General features: G+C 34.7%; 1 protein-coding gene and 2 non-coding genes across 3 annotated transcripts; 1 reads left to right on the top strand and 2 right to left on the bottom strand.

The window, feature by feature from the left end:
- Positions 1-269: 269 nt before the first annotated feature.
- Positions 270-342, bottom strand: Trnak-uuu. The gene has a single exon. It is a non-coding gene; the product is annotated as a tRNA-Lys (tRNA).
- A 7,643-nt stretch (positions 343-7,985) lies between these two features.
- Positions 7,986-14,722, top strand: LOC117112215 (zinc finger protein 236-like). Its single transcript, XM_033255289.1, has 4 exons — positions 7,986-8,520; positions 9,096-9,871; positions 11,873-12,038; positions 12,689-14,722. Exons 1-4 carry the CDS (start codon positions 8,038-8,040, stop codon positions 13,628-13,630), a joined length of 2,367 nt encoding a protein of 788 aa, XP_033111180.1. The 5' UTR covers positions 7,986-8,037; the 3' UTR covers positions 13,631-14,722.
- A 4,038-nt stretch (positions 14,723-18,760) lies between these two features.
- Trnag-ucc lies at positions 18,761-18,832 on the bottom strand. Its single transcript has one exon. It is a non-coding gene; the product is annotated as a tRNA-Gly (tRNA).
- Between the last annotated feature and the right edge of the window lie 3,634 nt (positions 18,833-22,466).

The following is a 22,466-nucleotide window of genomic DNA, read 5'->3' as shown; positions in this document are numbered from 1 at the left end:
ATTGTAATGTCATTATAATATGATAAATGCGGGATAAACCCCGAACTTTTTACAGTCGTGTAGAAAAAAAGTTTAGGTCCAATTCGACTTTCTTACATCTTCTTGATGTTTTTTCGTAATAAAGTAATTCCGACAAGGAGAGTCCTTCTCTTTTTCAAAATAAAAAATCAGATTGCCAAAAACGACGATTCAAAATAATGAATGGAGGACAGGAGAGTATAAATAATAATTTTTGTAGATCCTAAAGAGTAACTTAAAAAAAAGCAACTCGCCCGATAAGGGACTTGAACCCTTGACCCTCAGATTAAAAGTCTGATGCTCTACCGACTGAGCTAACCGGGCTCGCGTATGCAAAAAAAATTAAAACGGTACTTGGCCTGTTTTCATAGTATTTTTGGCTAAATCAAGGCTTATAATTATCATTTGGGCCTACTCAACAGGACTGTTGTAGTATCATTATATAATAAATAGCCTATTACATATGATTATATATTATGGTCTGATGCATTTGTTCATTTGTTTTGTAATACTAAGCAACATAAATAATAACTTAATAATAAATAATAATAATAATAAATAATAATAATAATAATAATAATAATAAATTTGTATCGTACGGTACGTTAATTGGTTATTCTAACTAATGATCTGACGTTTTCTGGGTGTCTTTGCTGGAGTGTGACTGTGTGCTTTCGTCAATTGTCTTTATTCCCCCTTTCTTGTTTGATTTTATGGGGTTGCCAAACCTGGTGCAGTAACTTTGTTCCTCCTTGGCTTTCGATCTCCTGTTGTGTTAAGAAATTAATATTATAATGATGATGATGATGATTATAATGATGATGCCGATGATGGACTACGGTATATGTTAAAAAATAATATTACAAAATAATCTATAATTTTTTATTAATGTGTTGTTCCTTTCTCTTTTTCTCTCTTATACATGTGTCTATTTTATATTTTATGACACATTTGTTGAAAGCCCTAGAGAATAAGTTTACAACCACGATGATAAAACAAATCGATTAATGATCAGTGATACATTTATTGTCTCATTAACTATAGTACCTAATTGTTTTGAGTCATTTTTGAAAGATTTTAACTTTAGCAGCTCCCTGAATTGAGTTATGATTTAATACAATCCTATCAATGTTGACTGAGGAATCACATGCCCACTGTCGTGAAATTCCATCAAACTTTCCATACTATCATCATTTCCTGCCAAAAATATCCCGGCGGCTCGAAATGCATTATGTTGCCCACACAAATTTTAGCAGTCTAGTACAGCAGTGCAAAATATACATCGCTGTGGTGTTTTCTTTAGAAATACCATATTTGGACTTATGAGACTATAAAGTGCTGTACAAAACTATGCGGTAAATGTACTTGATCTAAAAAATCCTTGGGGATTGACGTTTTTCCAAGGCTGAGCCTAATTGTTTACTTGCGTCAATAAGCCGGTTTCGGGGTGGGTTCCGAATCACTGGTTCTCGGCGTGCCCAAATTGTTCGGAGTGTAAGCCTACTAATTTTTTTTTTTAAACACATTTTATAATAACAATGAGGCTGAAATTGCTTTAAAATTAAGAATAAATAACAATAAATTGAGGCTGAGGTAAAATATGAAATGAGGATTTTATTTGTTTGTTTTTTTTTTTAATAGAAAAACCAACTAATCTTATCTGTACCTCTTAGTGGTGTGACTTTGTAATACCCTCTATATACAGTAGTGATATACTGCTGTACATCGATCATTTTTCTAAAATAACAACAAAATAAGAACTTTTTCAGCCTGAAATTGGCAAAATATACGAACACTGAGTCTGGGCTTAATTTTACTGCAGGTTATTCTTATTTTTATAAGTATAAAGCCAAGGCCTTTTTTTTAATATTTTATCGCTGTGTGGTTAACGAAAATATTATAAGTTTGTATTGTTATTGTTTCATGCATGAAGTATTTTTAACGATCGCTTCTGTAGTTTTGTATTTAGATTTCCATGTGTTTATACTTTTGTGTTTGGATTTGTATTTCTGTTTATGTATGTAAGTGTTTAAAGTTCAAAGTTAGGCTATATAGCATGTATATACATGTATATATGTACTGCATATTATATTTTTTTGTGTATGTATAATTTAGGTATATTTTATTACTGTACTATGCTTACTTTTTTCTGACTGCCTTGTGATAATGCATGTAGGCCCTATGTGATTGTGTACATGTATATGTATACACAGATAGATATCTATGTTGAGATGTATAGCCTATGTGCAGTATAATTCACTGTTCCCTGTTATAAGTCTATAATACATTATGTGTGTTATGCACAGGTCTACATTATGCATGCACGCATACTGTATTATGTATGTATTTATATTATATTTTTCTTACTTTTGCTTGTTTTAGATAAAATCGCTTTCCTTTTTTATATTCTTTTGCATTCTGTAAGACCACACCACAGTTTGTGAGTGCCACCGATACAAAGGTGTAGTGCCATTAAATAAAACAATAAATAAATACAAGTAACTGTATATAGGGTAAGATTTTCCCTAAAACAGTTGACGATCCTGTATGCCCTACGGTACTAATCCATGGGTGCCAGACCACAAAGGTTTCCATTGTGTAGTGGGATTATCCGTCGCATGGTTTTGATGTTTGTCTCGCATCCCACTTGTGGTCAATAGAGTCTTCCACCAACTAACGCAATATCATGCATCGGGAGAAGACATGGATATCAGAATGTTTAAATTTTGGAATAATGAACTCAAAGTGAAAGTGAATGCCAGTGGTGTAACGCCGGGGCCGCCTTGGAGCCCTGTGTTTTCATAAGATTGGGCCGCAGAGCACAACGGTTCAATGATGGTGGAGGTTCGCGGGACCCTCCTGGACGGCACTGGCAGTTTAGGATTTTAGGTCTTAGCATTCTATTTCAGTGTATCCACAAATAAAATGCCTTATAATGAATATGAAGAAACTTGATTATTTTGTTTAAAAAAAAAAAAAAAATATTGTGTCATTAAAAAATTTAAACAAGTATAAAACAGGCCTAGGTGGTTCATTTGGTTATTACCCACGGGACCTGAGATAGATACCGTACAATTAGATTGTCTTATTTTGGCGACCAGCATTCAGGGTCTTGTCAGGTCATAGCCTCTATGGTTAAGATCCGGTCGTGGCCCTATGTGACTGTCTAAGACCCTTTGGGGAAAAAATTGGTGGGGTTAGGGGGCTGTGGACTTCAGCATGAGAGTGCATGCGTTATTTCGCGCCTGGTGAAGGCTATCCTGTATACTCACTGTGTTGTATGACGTCCTCGTTTGCTAATGCCCAGATAGAGGCAAACCATGATAGATTCATCATCGTATTAACCGGACACTTATAATAGGCTAAACTAGTTCAATTATTTGCTGAAAAGATATTTCCGAAATATTTCCTGAAAACGAAAGTCGCAGTTAGGCCTGTATATTATGGGCATAATACACCAGATTTGTTTGTGACTTGCATAATTTATCATCATTGCGACAAAAACTCGAATTAGGATAATAACCAAAACAATGTGAACTGTGACCCTTAACGTTAAGAAACTCAACTTGAAAATAAAATTCAATATTTCAATTACTCTCGTTGCAGTAGTAAAATGTTTTAACTGGAAATTATAACGAGAATATGTTTCTGCGCCAAAAAATCGCATGACAAACGAATTGATTAACCTGAAAATTAATTTGATTAATCATATTAATTATATTGTGTATAAGCGCAGCATGAGTATATGTTAACAAAAATGTAAGGTACTGTAATGCCTAATGTATAATATGCCGAATAACAATTGTGTACAGCGTTGGATAATATACAATATGACATTGATTGAAAATAAAGGCGGGAAACTAACTGCACTCAACTCAACACACAGAGACAATGTATTCAAATACAGTATCCTTGTTCAGTTTCTGTCTCTTATACACATCTAGATGTGTATAAGAGATATATTGAAGAGTGGGTTTGCATGTATGCTCCAAGTGAAATAAAATGTAAAAACAATGAAAAAACGGTGTACAATAATTGGAAGTTGACTTGCGGAATACAACTTTATTCAGATCAAACGGATATTTCGATAGCTCCTGCTAATTATCATGTCTCTAAAGGGGTGCACCTACAGTATTTTGGGAACACTAACAAACAAACAAACAAAAAACTGTAACGTCCTCTTAATATGCGTTTTGGCACATCTCCGAGGTGGGTCCTGGGTTAAATTCCATGTGGCGGCATGATCTTCTTTTTTTTCTAACTAAAACAAATTTTATAAGAGGAAACTTTAATTAATGTGTTTTCGTAGTTTTATTTGGTTTTGTGATATCTCTTTTAATGTCTTTAATGGAACTATAGTACTAAAATCTTTTAATGAAATTTATGCAACTCTTGAAAAAAATGTTCATGTATTTTTTATGTGATGAGCAATATACGGAATCTGAACTTCATTCTCGAAGTTTCGATAACCAAACCACGTGGCATAACATTGTATATCCAGTTAAACATAATTAAATTAAATTTCCCGGGAACGAATTCGTGCCTTGGGTGACACGGATGAACTGGTACCTTGGAAATGGTAATATCAGTGTTCATTCAGTATCAACTGAACCCAGTCTGTTCCTGGTTCCATATACGTTTGCCATTCCTTTCATGCAGGGTGCATTGTTCTGATACTAATCGGTATGCCACAAAACACAATAGCTTGAACAGTACACCACAAAGTTACAACAAATAATGGAATTCCTTGGTAATTGTTTCGGTTTCCTCGGATTAGTATAGTCTCCTTAACAAAAATCCTGTACGGGGTATATGTTATTTAGCTTGTAAACATCCTGCGGTAATAAAGTATACTATTAAAGGCGATTTTCATATTAATGTGTCTTGACGGTTTGCATGGCGAGTGTCAATAATAAAATAATAACGCTTTCGGTAATACCATGTGTGAGATTAAAGTTGAAATAAAACCATTAGTTGATTATTATCTCGACGTTTCGGTGAGATTGCTCCGACTGACCGTCATCATTAGAATGAAAAAAGATGGATTTATAGTTATATACACATTATATTAAAAGCAATTATTTAGACCTACGATTTCCATAGCCAGATCGGTAGTGTAGAACGAGCATTACGCTGACCCCATAATCAAAAGTGGTGCTACTATTAAAAATTATTCAAACACAGGTTTTTTCACCTAGCGGGGCATGATTTAAGCCTGTGGACATTATTTACTTTGAAAGGCTCTCTTTTGATAGCTGTATGCAACCAGCTATTCTTACGTGAAATACGCAAAATTTTCATCTGTAGGCCTAATGTTTTTATTCTACTATTTTCTATTTCATAAAATTAAAGTTGGGCCCATTTTTTCATTTAGGTGTTTTTATAAGCCTAGGTAGTTAAATCTATTTTGGGTCTCAATTCTGCTTAACACACACGAGAAAATAATTGAACTTATAATGATATCTTATTATTATTTTTACTAAAGTTTGTGTTATACTAGGCCTAGTATAATAGTAATTTATTTTTTTGTGCATTTCTCTATTATATTTATTTGCAACATTTTGTCGGATTAAACGAGACCGCCTACTTCAAAAGTGTTAGAAATAAATATAAGCAAGATGGAAACCCCCTTTTATGTTAAACCATCAATGACAAATCAGATCGCAAAAAAAAAAAAAAAACACACACACAAAAAAAAACCAAAAACAAATAAACAAATATTTTACTACACGGATGAATACCTCGACAATGGCTTTGCAGTAAGACCATGTAGTAACCTGTAACTTTCTTTTTTGCTAACATACCCCGCGGCAGCCACAGTATACTGTATTGTGTCGTACGATTACAACAATTAGGATCGTTTATTTAACTGCACTCAACTCAACACACAGAGACAATGTATTCAAATACAGTATCCTTGTTCAGTTTGGCACGACGTGACATGCGCAATTTGCTTGACCTTCATGTTTTATTGTAAGACAATCGTGATGGAATGTATAACTAACTTATTGTTAAATTGTAAACACTGAACACTGTATAAAACGTATTTATATTCGTTTCGGGATATACCTATGAATTACAGGTTGACTTGCAATTCTCGCGAGTGACTGAGTCAAATCGCCTCCGTAGAGAATGTACCATAGGTGCCAGCAACTCTTAAAGAACCTGTTTGTTGTGAGTCACTTGTAGCACGCTCGGCGGCAGCTGCCCTTGTGTTAGGAACTATTTCATTTTGTCTAGATGACAGCTTTTCAACTACATTTGCCAACTAAACTGTGTTGCCAACTATACTGTTCTGAGAATAAGAAAATGCGCTAAATACCAAGAGAAAGAAAGTTTAATTTGCGAGTATTCCTTATATACTCAAGCCATTGCTTTCTGTCATGTTACATTAAATGCCTATAGCTTAACTTCGTTCATTATCAATGTGATCATAAAATTTAAATGTAACAAATAAATCTGTACTTTAAAAAAAATTGTATTTATTCTGGATTCATTCACACAACTTAAGTTGATATCACTGAAGTTGAACACGGTATTCCTAAATTTTAATAACAAAATATTACTGTGCTGCGGACCTATAGCCTCATCGTGCAATGGCCACCCTGACTGTCCGCAGATGTGATGACACTACAATACACATTTTTTTTTTTTTTATAAGAACACATTTTATAAGAACACTGAGGCTGAAATTGCTTAAAAATTAAGAACAAAATAAGAACAAATTAAGGCTGAGTTAAAGTGTCAAATGAGATCTTTATTGAAAATAACTAGAAATACCAAAAAAAAAAAATTTAAAAAATTATATCTGTACTTCATGTGCAGTAGGTGTGAGTATGTTATACCCTCTATACACAGTACAGTAGGTGTACCTACCTGTACATTTGGGATACATTTTTACGAGGGCCTTTTTCTGGGGCCATTTTTTTTCCTGGAGCCTTTTGCAAGGACCACTTTTACAGTACATACATTCCAGTACAGTGTATACTGCTGTAAAATAATACTTTTCTATGTTTGAAAAGTGTGTAAAATAAGAACAAAATAAGAACATTTTGAGCCTGAAATCGGCCAAAACAATAATAACACTGAGCCTGGGCAAAAATTTACTGGTTCTTATAAAGAAAAAAAATGTGTAGCGGATGATTTTAAAAGACGACGTATTGTTCGCTCAACTACTGTTATTAAAAGCATGATCACAAAAGACAAAGAAAGAGATAAATATAATGGAGGTTAATATAATTATATAGGCCTATTGCAGTAATTAAAACCTATTATTATCTACTAGGTTACAAGTATAACTTTACAATTATAAATCAGTATGTTAGGCCCTATAAAAATAAAATAGTTTATCACCCAGTTTGGCCGCGGAGGAATAACTTTATTCCTATGGTTGGACGTAATTCAGTACAATACTACACTAAATCTAATTAAATAAAAACAATATCAAGAAAACAAAATTAAAATCAACGTAGACTCAGAAGCAAATCATGTGTAAATTAATCTTTACTGAATTCATCGAATTGAGAATAAAATTACCGCATTGTACAGACCTAATCCTGACCAAATTCAGAATTGGGGGTCAGCTTTACGGTTTATGTGGTACCGTATGTTGGTAGGTATAATAGGCCTATGCCTATAGGCCTAAAATACATATATTTCATATTGTTTCGATGTATATATTTAATCAATTACTTTGCACTAGGGGCCTCCGTGCTCCCTCCACAGACTGTTTCCCCTTCTAATTTTTTTTTCTATATTGTGTAATTTGACATAATATATCCATATCCATCGTAAGATGAATTTAAAATCGTAGTAGTAGTAATAATAAATAGTAATAGGCTATAATATATTACTATTTCTTTTCTAAGCACAATGACCGAGGATAACTTAGTCCGTTCGTTTTGAGTACAATATCTTATAATAAATCAAGATAGCCGTTAACACTGTTAAATTTATTATTTACCTCATGGTTATCTGTCGCCACCCGAGTCTCCTCAACAGTGTATATCTGAGCCACCAATGAAGGTTCCGCGATTTAATCAATCTCAACTGAGCCCACAGCTAGTTGCAATGGCGTTACAACAACCTCAACATATGGTCGGTGCACATAACACACCACCAACATCTCCGCTTATGGACCTTCTTATCAACTCATCAAACGAGAACGTCTTGACATCGCAACCTCTTCAGAGTCAACAGGTGAACCGTCGAAAAGGCCGCCGAACCTGGGGTAGAAAGCGAACAACCACACACACGTGCTCACATCCAGGCTGCAACAAAACCTACACCAAGAGCTCGCATCTCAAGGCTCATCTCCGAACCCACACAGGGGAGAAGCCGTATGCGTGCAACTGGAAGGGATGTGGTTGGAAGTTTGCCAGATCGGATGAGCTAACCAGGCACTACCGCAAACACACTGGGGATCGACCTTTCCAGTGTCATCTCTGCGAACGGGCATTCTCTCGTTCTGATCACTTGTCGCTTCACATGAAGCGTCACATGTAAACATGGTTCTGCACTCAGACCTTGGTCTGACTGTGCTTCCTTTTAAACCTATTTTGGCATTTTTAACTAGTCACTAGTGACATTTTTAATGTTAAATAAATGCATTGCCTTGTGCAAGCATTTGTAATTTGCCATGGGTGTCGTGTCTCGCGCACAGAACGACGAAAAAGCTAGCCTCTGCCAACAGTCCAGCCTCGGATTGAGGCATGGATGATGGCGTCGAAGTGGCGAAAAGGTGCTATTCGAAGAGTTCTTTAAATGTTAAAAAAAAAAACAGGCGTAAATATTACAAATTTTGTACTTGCCATTTTAAGTAACCTCGAATCTGTCTCTTATACACATCTAGATGTGTATAAGAGACAGATTCAATACTTGTTGATTCTATTCTAATCTTGTACACACGTGACTGGCAGTGGCGATTCACCTGGGCATACATTCCAAGAAGCCTAGCCAGCTTCATATTGTGTTGAGTGTTAATAGCGTGTGCACGTTTTAAAATGGCTTACTGTTATATGCCATGGATTTATATGCCACAAACGACTTACTATCCTTCATCTGTTTTTCCACCTCAGGTTTTGAATGATGTTGAGTCGCTTTTACACGACTGGGATCAAAACATAGGCCAGCAACGTGCAGAGACCTGCTCGCCAATTAATAGCCTTGGTTCTGTAAGCGATTGTTCATCAAGCGTGTGCTCTTCGCCTCCAGCCTCATCGGTCGGGGAGTGTTATGATGACCTGCTTGACTTGGACTTTATCCTAAACAATTCAAACGCAGAACAGCGATTCTACAATGACGATTCATCAGTGGGGATTATGATGATAAAACAAGAACCGAACAGTCCACTCATGCGAGCGGATTTGGACAATGTTTTTGGACATGCCGACCTTACACATTTGACAGTTGCTATTCCAAAAGAACAAATGCATCAACAAAAGTCTATGTACGGCTTGTCTCCATGTATGTTGACACCGCATGGTTATCTGTCGCCACCCGAGTCTCCTCAACAGTGTATATCTGAGCCACCAATGAAGGTTCAGCGATTTAATCAATCTCAACTGAGCCCACAGCTAGTTGCAATGGCGTTACAACAACCTCAACATATGGTCGGTGCACATAACACACCACCAACATCTCCGCTTATGGACCTTCTTATCAACTCATCAAACGAGAACGTCTTGACATCGCAACCTCTTCAGAGTCAACAGGTGAACCGTCGAAAAGGCCGCCGAACCTGGGGTAGAAAGCGAACAACCACACACACGTGCTCACATCCAGGCTGCAACAAAACCTACACCAAGAGCTCGCATCTCAAGGCTCATCTCCGTACCCACACAGGGGAGAAGCCGTATGCGTGCAACCTGTCTCTTATACACATCTAGATGATAAAAATCATACACAGTTGACGTATTATAGGAACATAATATTATTAGGCGCGAATATATACAGGGAACATTTAAAAAGGCCGTTATTATTTACGACAGCTAATACGTTACACAACAAGGTGTCAAAGTAGTTGTAATCGTGCAATAACAATTTGCCAATACACGTTCGGTCTCATAAATAAATACCTGTCAGTGATGGATATACTGGAGCATCAAGGTTACGACGATGATCATGTGATGAGTAATCCAAAGACGAACGGCGACCACCCTATACCCCAAGATGTGGATAAAAACATGCCTCATGACTTGGCAGTTTTTCTCACGTTTTGGCGTTTTGACTGACAATTAATTTAAAATTATGATCAGGAGTATATCTACCAAAATAATAAAGTGAATTATTATAACTGCCTCCGCAAAGTCATTACGTTTCCATGCCTGTATATTTAAGAACTACAATAAGATTACTGTGTTCCTGGGGAAAGGTTAGGAGTTTATGCCGTAGGCCTAGAGTTTCCTTCGTTTTAAAGTGATAAAAATTGAATTGTCTTCCGTTTTATTAAACATAAACAAAAATATTCAGATTGTAAAATTACACGAAACTACCATTACAAATGAAAAGCGAAAGGAAAAATCAATGCTGTTGTATAGTAAGGTGTAACAGAAAATGTCTGTTTTGACAACTGACATAATAATAATAATAATAATAATAATAATAATAGACTATACATAGAATAAAAAAAATAGATCACACGATCGAATGTTTCACAGGCCAATGCACTTTCGGTTTACCAGGCATGCTTTATTGTAACTTTTACAATGTAGGCTAAAATAAAAATATTAGGGCCCTATCAATAATAATGACATATATTATACTATAAATGATGATGTTACAGGCTTAATAATTATAATTAAAATAATATTAATTATAGTAAGGTTTGTTGGAATTTATTTTTAATTGAAATGGTTTTTTATACTATAGGCCTATGGTATCTTTAAAGCTTATACTGCAAATTTTAAAAATAAAGCCTTAAAAATTTTAATTAAAATACTAAATCGGTCAAATAAAATATGATAATAAGATAAATTATATAAAAAAAAAAGTTTGTTGGAATGTATTTTAATTAAAATGCTTTATATGTGGTACCGGTATCTTTAAATAGGCATATACTGCAAAAATTGTAAAAATAACACCTTACAATATTTAATTCAATCGGTCAAATAAAATATCAAATAAATTACTGTATCAACTTCAAAATTTAGACATGCTGAATTTTAGACTTTAAATTCTTCAAAATTCAGGCCTATATGGTTTATTTTTTATGTGTATATTTCCTAATTATTTTCTATTTTTTTTACTAAAGTCTACAACAGAAATTGTTTAAAATCATTTCGGCATTTGAAATTAGGCTAAGCATGACAGGTCTTATCGTTGTATAACAAAATGAAATCCTTCCTATAAATCATAACCGAGACTGCAGCAGCTTGAAAATTCTTGAGATCCGAACATCCCCGACCGTTCCATTCGATCGAATGATAACTGAGTCACGCCAGCGCTCAGCTTATATAGCGGGATAAAAATAGACGGAAGGACCCGGCTGATAAATACAAAATTACCATATTTCAAATTTCCACTAGACTGACCTCTATCCGTGAACTTTTCGCAGACTTAACCAGCTTACGTCATTTAGCTCAATCGTTAACGAATAGGAAATAGTTTGTAAACACGGCTTTTGTTCCACTTTTGTTATGGCAATGTTTATTCATGTTTATTCAATATCGTCATAGCAACAAGCAGAAGTGCCGTGTCAGGATGCTCTCAGCGGCTTGACTGAGAGCTCGCTCGAAACGATAGCTTGCTTATATACCGTCTAAATATAGCCTCAGCTTCTGATTGGCTGAGCAGAGAGCGGTGTCTGTGATTGGTTGAGGCTTTATGAGTATAGTATGGCTTATAACTACTGATGTACATGTTTTGAACAGATTGACCACAATTTCTCACGAGTGTGCCTCTGTGAATTTAATATTTTAAAAACATTTTCACCAATTCAAAATAAAATGGCTGTTTTGGCTTGCGAAATGCCTTCAGCGTTCAACTCTGGAATATCTGACTTCGACATGGGAATGATGAATGTAAGTTTCTTATATTTTTAAATGCATACGATACAAAAAAGTCTGTTTAGGTCAGCAAGCATGGATAGTTGAAGTTTGACATATTAGTTTACTAAATAATAATGTATTTGTAATAGGCATAAGTCATAAGTCTAGATGTGTTGTGTGATCAAAATTTTTTTTTCGTGCACATGACATGTACACTTATGAAATAGTACTATGCAATTGTACTTTGGCAATGTGTGAACTTCCAAGATTGCATTCTTTAATTTGATATTTCAGTGTCATTCTGTTTTTATAAAACAAAACAACGATACCAAGCAACCAATTGAAAAGCCTGCTGCCAGCTTTTCAAATTAAATTGTTGGCTCAAAATTAGTTGCATTGTTTTAATGAATGCATTGGCTTTCTCGCGCTTTTATTCTAGGCGTCTGGACCATGTTTTCCATTCAACTTATAATTATTCAATACTTGTTGATTCTATTCTAATCTTGTACACACGTGACTGGCAGTGGCGATTCACCTGGGCATACATTCCAAGAAGCCTAGCCAGCTTCATATTGTGTTGAGTGTTAATAGCGTGTGCACGTTTTAAAATGGCTTACTGTTATATGCCATGGATTTATATGCCACAAACGACTTACTATCCTTCATCTGTTTTTCCACCTCAGGTTTTGAATGATGTTGAGTCGCTTTTACACGACTGGGATCAAAACATAGGCCAGCAACGTGCAGAGACCTGCTCGCCAATTAATAGCCTTGGTTCTGTAAGCGATTGTTCATCAAGCGTGTGCTCTTCGCCTCCAGCCTCATCGGTCGGGGAGTGTTATGATGACCTGCTTGACTTGGACTTTATCCTCAACAATTCAAACGCAGAACAGCGATTCTACAATGACGATTCATCAGTGGGGATTATGATGATAAAACAAGAACCGAACAGTCCACTCATGCGAGCGGATTTGGACAATGTTTTTGGACATTCCGACCTTACACATTTGACAGTTGCTATTCCAAAAGAACAAATGCATCAACAAAAGTCTATGTACGGCTTGTCTCCATGTATGTTGACACCGCATGGTTATCTGTCGCCACCCGAGTCTCCTCAACAGTGTATATCTGAGCCACCAATGAAGGTTCAGCGATTTAATCAATCTCAACTGAGCCCACAGCTAGTTGCAATGGCGTTACAACAACCTCAACATATGGTCGGTGCACATAACACACCACCAACATCTCCGCTTATGGACCTTCTTATCAACTCATCAAACGAGAACGTCTTGACATCGCAACCTCTTCAGAGTCAACAGGTGAACCGTCGAAAAGGCCGCCGAACCTGGGGTAGAAAGCGAACAACCACACACACGTGCTCACATCCAGGCTGCAACAAAACCTACACCAAGAGCTCGCATCTCAAGGCTCATCTCCGAACCCACACAGGGGAGAAGCCGTATGCGTGCAACTGGAAGGGATGTGGTTGGAAGTTTGCCAGATCGGATGAGCTAACCAGGCACTACCGCAAACACACTGGGGATCGACCTTTCCAGTGTCATCTCTGCGAACGGGCATTCTCTCGTTCTGATCACTTGTCGCTTCACATGAAGCGTCACATGTAAACATGGTTCTGCACTCAGACCTTGGTCTGACTGTGCTTCCTTTTAAACCTATTTTGGCATTTTTAACTAGTCACTAGTGACATTTTTAATGTTAAATAAATGCATTGCCTTGTGCAAGCATTTGTAATTTGCCATGGGTGTCGTGTCTCGCGCACAGAACGACGAAAAAGCTAGCCTCTGCCAACAGTCCAGCCTCGGATTGAGGCATGGATGATGGCGTCGAAGTGGCGAAAAGGTGCTATTCGAAGAGTTCTTTAAATGTTAAAAAAAAAAACAGGCGTAAATATTACAAATTTTGTACTTGCCATTTTAAGTAACCTCGAATAGTATAACTGTTCCAGTGAATTATGTATGTTTTTTATCATTTAGTATGCATATTGTGTGTTAACATCGTTATGTATTGTGATAGTATGGTTTAGCTGGAACAATTTAAAGAGAGATGGAAGGTAAAGTGCTTTAAGCACATCCTATTGCGTACACATTAACATCGTGTGTGCAGCTAAAAAGTTTTTACAACTTGTTTCCGTTGAGGAAGTATTTGCGTGAAGTCTACAAATCGGTTGCGGTTTTGCTTAATTGCCGGAGAGACCATCGTGGGTTAGATGTCTAACTCGTAGTTCACTTAGCAACCTAGAGACTTGTTGTACATGTGCAATCGTATATTTGGAATTATTGGTGTTTTGACAATCATTTAAGATCACCGGGCTGGTTCCCTCATAGAGTTGGTACCGTACAACTCACATTTGCCGAATTTATCTTCCGGTTTAGACATTTTTTAAATAAATGCTTAAAAAATTAAATAATTCCTTGTAAATAGAAAGATTTTTATATAAACAAGTGCGAAGATGCACAGTTATTTTTATATGTATTAATTCGATAAAGTACTTATGATTATTATTAATGTTTTATGATCTACACTTGTAGCTTTTGCTCATTTGCATATGATCAAATATTAATTTATGAAATCGCACTTTGTTGAATTCGTCATTTATGTTAGCCTTTATATTTATGCTAATCACTGTGGTTATTCTGTGGTTTTACGAAAATAATGAAAAATTTACAATAAACATTACAAAATCAATTTGAAAATGATTACTGTTATAATTGTATTTATTTATGTTACGAGATGAATGCGATAGCAGAGAGGATAGTGCTGTGATTGCGAGCGACTGTGAAGTTTGTTAATGATTAATTACTCAATCGATTTCAAAAGTGTGGTTATTTTTTTAAATAAATACTACATATGGAACGCCAACAACATCGACCGACGAATCAATAATGGTGGTCAGAAAAGCAAGTTAACGTACTAATATTTTAACTCTCACACACACTGTTAGCTGTTTGGCCACGAGAAGTCAACAAATGGTTGATTTAATTACATTTACACTGAAAATAATAATACACAGTACCACTGATGGGCAATTATTATTATCGTTCATTTTTGACACACATTTCTCTTATGATAACCGTACAAGTACCGAATACACACAACAATTTATAGCGCATAGTATGAGCCACAAGATGTAATCTTTTGAAATAACCAAATACTGAAGTTTTTTAATGAAAAAATATAAAAATTATAATAATATACAGTACCAGTAATTGATTATTGTTGTTCATTAATTCCTCTTGTCAAGAAAACCATATGACAAGTAATGTATTATATAACACACACACACATTGGTCTAATATTTCCAAGCCAACAAACTTGAATTATACTGTATATGAATAATACAATAGTTCAAATAGGAATATTGATGTATATAACTTTAAATTGGAATTTGATTAGTTCAGACAGAGATTTACATACATGCCATGTATATACACGCACGAGATAATAAAAAGCTTATATGTGTAACAAAGATATATAATCCTCATTTTACGGTCCAGACATCTTGAAAACTTAGGTATATGGAAATTAAGTTTTTGGTATACTGTAGTACACTATTGGCATTGGCGTAACAAAGACCCCAGAATATTTCCTCGGGGTCTCATCCCAGGGAAAGGCCCGGCCGCTTCGGCGTATTTGACGTTTTAGGGAAATTTGGATGGGTTCTTTCGTATAGGGCAAAAATGCTGCTAAATAATCCAGGGACTTCTTCAAGACCTGGGGCCCTGGCTTTAGCCAATGAGAGCCACAACACCGTTACCGTGCAATAGCATACATTGATCGACATACAGTAAAATACTTGTCATAATAATTATTTAATAGATGGAATAGGTCTATTAGGATTTATGATTAAGTTTAGATCCGGGTAAAATGTTTACAGATTAGACCTGATCTCAGCCACGATCTATGTTAACATACGGTAAACTATGCATCTGTCCATCGGTGTTGTTGTTTCTTTATTACAAATAATTGGACCATTTAATAATAATAGAAATAATTACGTAATTCAAATTTTAAATTAGGTTTTATTCAGGGTCTATAGTGCCTGATGGAAATGCGAAATTCTGAAGTTTCTCCCTTGTCCTCTTTTTGCGGTGGTAATCCTATAAATCGGAAATGTCAATAGGGTGTGAAATCTGTAAATCTGTTGACGAGACGTATTCAAAAAATAGTAACGGCGTCTGATCTAGTTAAAAAAAAAAAAAAAAAAAAAAAAAAAAACGGATGCCCTCAACTTAAAGCCCATGGACTCATCCGACTAAGATCCCGACTCTAGATTTTTTAATTATATTTTATTTTTCGAAAACCACATTCTACAGCATTACTGTACTGTGTCAATTGCAGGATGTTTTGAAATTGAACATCAGAAAAAGCACACAGAAGAATACAAATTAACACCAAGAACGCGCAAGCAATAAAAATCTACTTAAATAACAAACTTAGCCCCAGCCCAAACACAACAATCAATGAATCTTAAAACAGTAAATAAGTATAAATGTAATTAGCTGGTCTTAAATTAACTCAAACGTTGATGTAAATGTGTCGACAGCAGATTCTTCCTGTGATAAACTTCAAATATGAGCTAAACGATAAATGTAACTATTTTTGAGTAAACTTACTTTGGTAAGTAAAACTCAAATGAATCAAGGGTTAAGTTTATTGACGTTGGAACGAAATAGAGAGAAAAAAAAATTGTGAAGTCGTACATCAAAAAAACATACCTAATATTCTTCTTCACGTGCAGGAATACATTTGGTGCAAAATTGATATAATTATTAAAATTATAATTATTAAAATACATAAACTTAGATTGAACCCTTTCGATGCTATGGGAAAGTAACACTGAGGGAGAATGATTTTTATTAAAGAAACATAAATATAGAATTTAGTTTTATGGTCCTGTGTTTTGCAATGACGACAACAAAATCCTAATATTTTGGGGTTTTTTCAGACGATTTTCTTGGGTCGCAAAAGGATATATCACACTGTAACCAACCTAACATGGCCCGGCATGTCTAAGACATTATCCGTGATATAAATTATAAAAATATATATATATACAAAAAAAAAACATCATAATACGCCATTAGACGTCGTAGTCACCGAAGCGGGTTTTGTTTCGTATGGCTTGTATACCCGGACTCAACCCCCAGAGCGTAGGGCCCGAAGAAGCCTTAGCTTTCCCCAAGTTGTTTTGGCGTGACACTTTATAGGTGTTAGGCCATTATCCGTACTTTCTATTATTAGCATTGTGTGAATTTTTTCCCCTCAAATATGTAATAAACGCCCTCGTGAAAAAAAATCACTAATCAAATGAGGCATTTATTGAAACATTTTCTGTAGACATAGACTTTTTTTTAACGTGTGCAATAAATAAAAGTAAAGCGCCATACAATATGTTCATTTTCTAATTAACAAAAAGGAATGTTCATTGGAATTACACAATCCTCTGCGTGCTTTGTTGCAAAATCGGTAGGTGGCGGCGGGACAGTGCACCAAACGTATTAGGAAATTCCACTACTATAGCACATTATCAACTTCTAGTATACTTATACCACCAGATACATTCTATTACACTTGTGTAATAGAATGTATCTGGTGGTATTTGAATCTGTTCAACCGCGAAGCCTCCGTGGTCTAATGGTTATGACGCTTGCCTTGACAGCGACAGGTCACGCCAGAGGCATTTTATTAAACATTTTTTCTTTTATATTACATCAGTTTATTAACAAAAAAAAATCAAGGACTTTCTTGTGAAGTTCCAACAATTCGGAATTTCCTGAATAGGCTTGCTTGTCCTGTGAGGTTACTCTTGAGAACAGTGTAAGACTTCATAAAACACTCGAATATAAAAAACACTCCTCCTCCATATAAATGCGAAACAACACCCAATGTCGATTTTCTGAATATCCCTATTGTACGCTGTCGACTTACCATTAATTATTCACGGGGTTTCTTGCAAAATAATCGACTGTCCACACGGACTGTTTACGCGCAAAGTTATTAACTTCCCTTTTACACCCACACACCGTCCTCTTATAACTTTATTTTCAACCAATAAAAAAAAAAAAAAAAAAAAAACTGTGCTGGTTGGTAATGTTTCAGTTTCTGCTTAAGCCTATTATATCTCAGTCCTTTATGTTTTTCTCCGACCTACCGAAGTCCATAATGTGTAAATATGAAACTACTTAGGCCTAAAATATACAGTCGTCACAGGTTGACATTTTAATGCATTATTATTTGGTGGAATAGGTAGACATAGAATTGCCCTTTTAGATAGAAAAAAAATAATAATATACACCGATTATTTATGGAAATTATTATTATTTAATAATTTTCCGTTCATTTTTGACACACTATTCTCTTTACAAGGTAACCGTAATGATACAAGTACTGTAGACGGTACACAACTGTTATTTAGCGCATAGGGCTGCAAGGTTTAAATATAATAACCAAATTACATTTAAATAAACAAAATTTAATAACAGTTTCATTGATGAAACATATTAAACTTAAAACGTTTGTATAATAGAAATGGATTTGGTTTTGGTATAGCACAACATTAACAGTGGTGTAACATTATATGTAATAAAATTGGTAAAAACATTTATTTGACCAGTTCAAAGGAAAATCAACTTATTAAACTGAGACGCAGATCCACTCAATTGCCAATGTACTAGTTTTAGAAATTGATTATACCAGACAATTCAATTTCAAAACCATAGAAAAGAAAATCACTGTGCGTCGGCCGGGAATCGAACCCGGGACAATTGCTTGGAAGGCAACTATGTTAACCACTACACCACCGACACAACGTTGTTTCTTAAAAATGCGTCTGTAAATTAGTGAGTAAGTCACTTGATTGCATCTCTTTTATAACAGAGGCACAACCGTAAAAGATGTGCAACAATGACAAAATCAGTATAAACTTAAGTTCTCAAAATTTTCATTTGAAATATAAAACTTGTTCACGGATTGATGAAAAACAATCATAAGTCTATATTGCGTCTTAAGTCTTAGATGCAATTCCCTATTCATTTTTCCTTATTTTTGTCGGCCCCCCCCCCCCCCCCCTAGACGACCATGTTAGCCTTGTGGCCTACCCTCCACCTTAACACAACCTTGGATACTGCCCCGGACACTGGATTAAAAATTCATTGAATATACATAGGTGATCTGATAGCATTTCTCTCTTTCTCTTTTATTTAGGCACACAATACCTGTACCAAGGATTGTCAATAGCGAATATATCACTGTCCTACTTGTAGGTGACAATCCTTTTCACAAGACAAACACACGCACGATGCTTACACGAACTAAATCTCAATATGAGATTTAGGGAGTGGAGTTGTTTTGGTCGTCAGAAAAAACAACACTGACAGGAAGTGAACCCAGGACCCTAGGATTGGAAGGCAAGCATGTTATGTTAACCACTAGGCTATTCAACTCCACTCTAACTTGTTGGTCTTCATCCTGCATGTGAGAGGATGAGGTGGGATGCATTGATTTAGAGGTTATAGTAAAGAGACAACAAAGTAGTGTCATCATTATCACTTTATTGAACACCTTTTATGTCAGCGGCACATCTTAAAGATTTTAAACCTTTCAAAAATGGATACAAGTTCGGCGTAGTCCACAGGAACTCATTCGTTAAAAATGTGAAATACAGTACCAATTTATAGCGTACTCTCGTATTTTACATGTATTTTACGTTGTGGGCATGCTAACATAACTTTTTAAAAATGATTGAATAGCTGTGTAACCTTTGCGGACATTTTGTAAATTCTAACTCTAATACAACGGAGTTATATTCCTAAAATTAAATAAACGAAAACAGTAATTTAGAGAATCATACAAAATGATCAAAATAGTTTTACAGTCTTTCCAAGGCAATACAAGAATCTAAAGCTCTGATATTTAGCTTTGACACCCTATTGTCAAGAATTAATGACATTCCTAGAATACCAAAGGCCATCGATCGAGAACAATGCTCAACGTCATTATTTTCCGGACGTATTATAGCACTTTTTAAAAGTAGATAATCAGAGATTAGATATTATGTGTTAAGTTGCGTAAGTCATTAGTAAAGTCATCATCGGATGGTCTGCTTTATTCTCAATCCGCTGGAATGTTATCCCACTACAATACAATGCGGTGTGTATGGTCCTAGGTAAAATGTATAATAAATCACCCATATAAGCATGATACAACGCATTAAAACCTGCACCGCTCGTATATTTTATTCATGTGGAAATTTTTAACCTAAGATATATAATATTTTCAGTACATTTTTTATCTTCTGTAGGGGTTTCACCTACATTTATTCCCAATAAAATACATTCTTCGATGTTAAAACATCTTAAGTTTATATAAGATTAACATACATAAGAATATTTAAAAACACACATGGGGCGCATGCAACAGGAAATAAAATAAAATGAGGTCAGTCCAAAGCGGCTGACTAATACATTTTTTAACATTCATTTCGAATGCTTCATTGGTTATACATCTTTTCTTATACTTTCTTTTATACATTTTCTTAATAAACGCCTAAGGGTAATATCTGCCAAGTATCCTAGACACAAATTCATCCTTATCAAAGCTCTTAAAAATATAATTTTGCCTACTCACAATATTCCTGGTGCACACGTATCAAAAGCGAAACATGTGGCAGTCCTTATACGGCTGACTTAATTCATTATTTTTGCTTAAACATCAGTTAATATAAATTTCCTCTACGTTCAATCAACCTTGTAGGCCTATGTCTTGTAAAGTATACCTGAAACGATTCAACGAATCAGGAATATACTATTTCTGATTCTTTTTTATTATTTATTTTCAATATTCATTTTTATTATTCATTTAAAAAAATTGTATTTATTTATTTATTTATACATAAACCTATATATATATTAGTTAAGACATCATTCTTCTATGTCAAGACCTTCATACAACATTGCATTCTATTCATTCATAAGATACGCCGTATCTTCGAATAAACTGACATTATAATAGTCAATTGCAATACCATCAAAATTTATACTTCCGGTGTACAATACCTTTTTTTTTTTTTTGTTTTTTTTATTTTTTATATATATATAAATTTTAATATTTTATTTTGCTTTTTATTTATTTTTATTTATATATATTTTTTTTTTTATTTATATATTTTTTTTTACCGAAGTGAAGACATTTTTCTTATAATTCAAATCCTTCCCACCACTGTGCTCATTCATAAGATAGGACGTATCTTCGATGAAACCTCATTGCAGACAGTAAATTAGCATAGGCCTACCAACATTTTTGTGAATCCAGTATACAATATCTTGATTTTAATAAAAAAAAACATTTTTAATTATTAATACAATGCGGTGTTGATTCTGGTCCTACGTAAAATGTATAGTAAATCACCCATATAAGCATGATACAACGCATTAAAACACTGCACCGCTCGTATATTTTATTCGTGTAAATTTTTAACCTAAGATATATAATATTTTCAGTACTTATTACAAAAATGTTAACGCAAAATATTAAGCATTAAAAGCAATTATTCTTAAAATAATAAATCTAAAGCAGGCCGGTTAATTATTAAGCCTGCTTACATGGGAAAACAGACAGTAAAAGTAACATTTAAACCTAAAAGGTCATTTCATTTAATTTATTGTTTTCTCATAGGTGCAAATACTGATGCAATGCAAAACGAAAAGCACAAAGAAAGGCGGGGGAAATGAAATGGAACAACAGTGAGAGAAGGATTAAAAAGAAAGTGAAAGATTGTCTCCTAATGCATTGCGTTCGAGAAACAAAATTCACAAAAAAAACAACAATAAAATATTAACAATAACATACTCTGTAAAATAATATGATAAAACCCATTTTATCATATACAAACTGAAATTTCCTTGAAGATGAAGCACAACAAAAATTAGGCCCCTATGTTTGACGTTATACATTTAATCTTCCCTGATATGAGTGGAAAGGAATTATTAACAATAAAATTACCCTAAACCACACAATCAACCGATTACAACATAGTTAAGATACATTCATGCAACACAATACTCATTTATTCATAACCAATATACTATGTATTTTCCTATATTTACAACAGTAGTTTTATTGAGTTTTACTTTATGCTGTTATACGAGATTCTGGACTAGTGGTGGCAGCAAACACGAAAACGTAAATGTGGTGCCGAGAAGGTTTTCCAGTTTGATAGCTCCCGGTCGATGTAGGCCTACTTATCAAGTCGTGAATAGTTGGTTTATCAAGTTGTGAATAGTTACTTTATCAAATTGAGAAAAGTTAGTTTATTTGATTTCTCTAATTATATATCAATCAATATCTTTATTAATCAATCAGTTAAACAATTGATCAATCTGTCAATCAACCTATCATCGTAACTAGATTTGCAAATAATAATTTTATGACATATTTTTGTCT

The sequence above is a fragment of the Anneissia japonica genome, unplaced genomic scaffold, assembly GCF_011630105.1.
Source record: "Anneissia japonica isolate Jap-2015-1 unplaced genomic scaffold, ASM1163010v1 scaffold287992_len753583_cov170, whole genome shotgun sequence".
NCBI lineage: Eukaryota > Metazoa > Echinodermata > Crinoidea > Comatulida > Comatulidae > Anneissia > Anneissia japonica.
The sequence above is the reverse complement of the archived record's forward strand: the minus strand, read 5'-3'. Positions and strand labels throughout refer to the sequence as shown.

Coding starts and splice junctions, on each gene's coding strand:
- LOC117112215 (XM_033255289.1), top strand. CDS start 8,038: ATGAAGGTTCCGCGATTTAATCAATCTCAACTGAGCCCACAGCTAGTT. Junction 8,521..9,095: donor TTCACATGAAGCGTCACATG/TAAACATGGTTC, acceptor TTTCCACCTCAG/GTTTTGAATGATGTTGAGTC. Junction 9,872..11,872: donor ACCCACACAGGGGAGAAGCC/GTATGCGTGCAA, acceptor TAACTACTGATG/TACATGTTTTGAACAGATTG.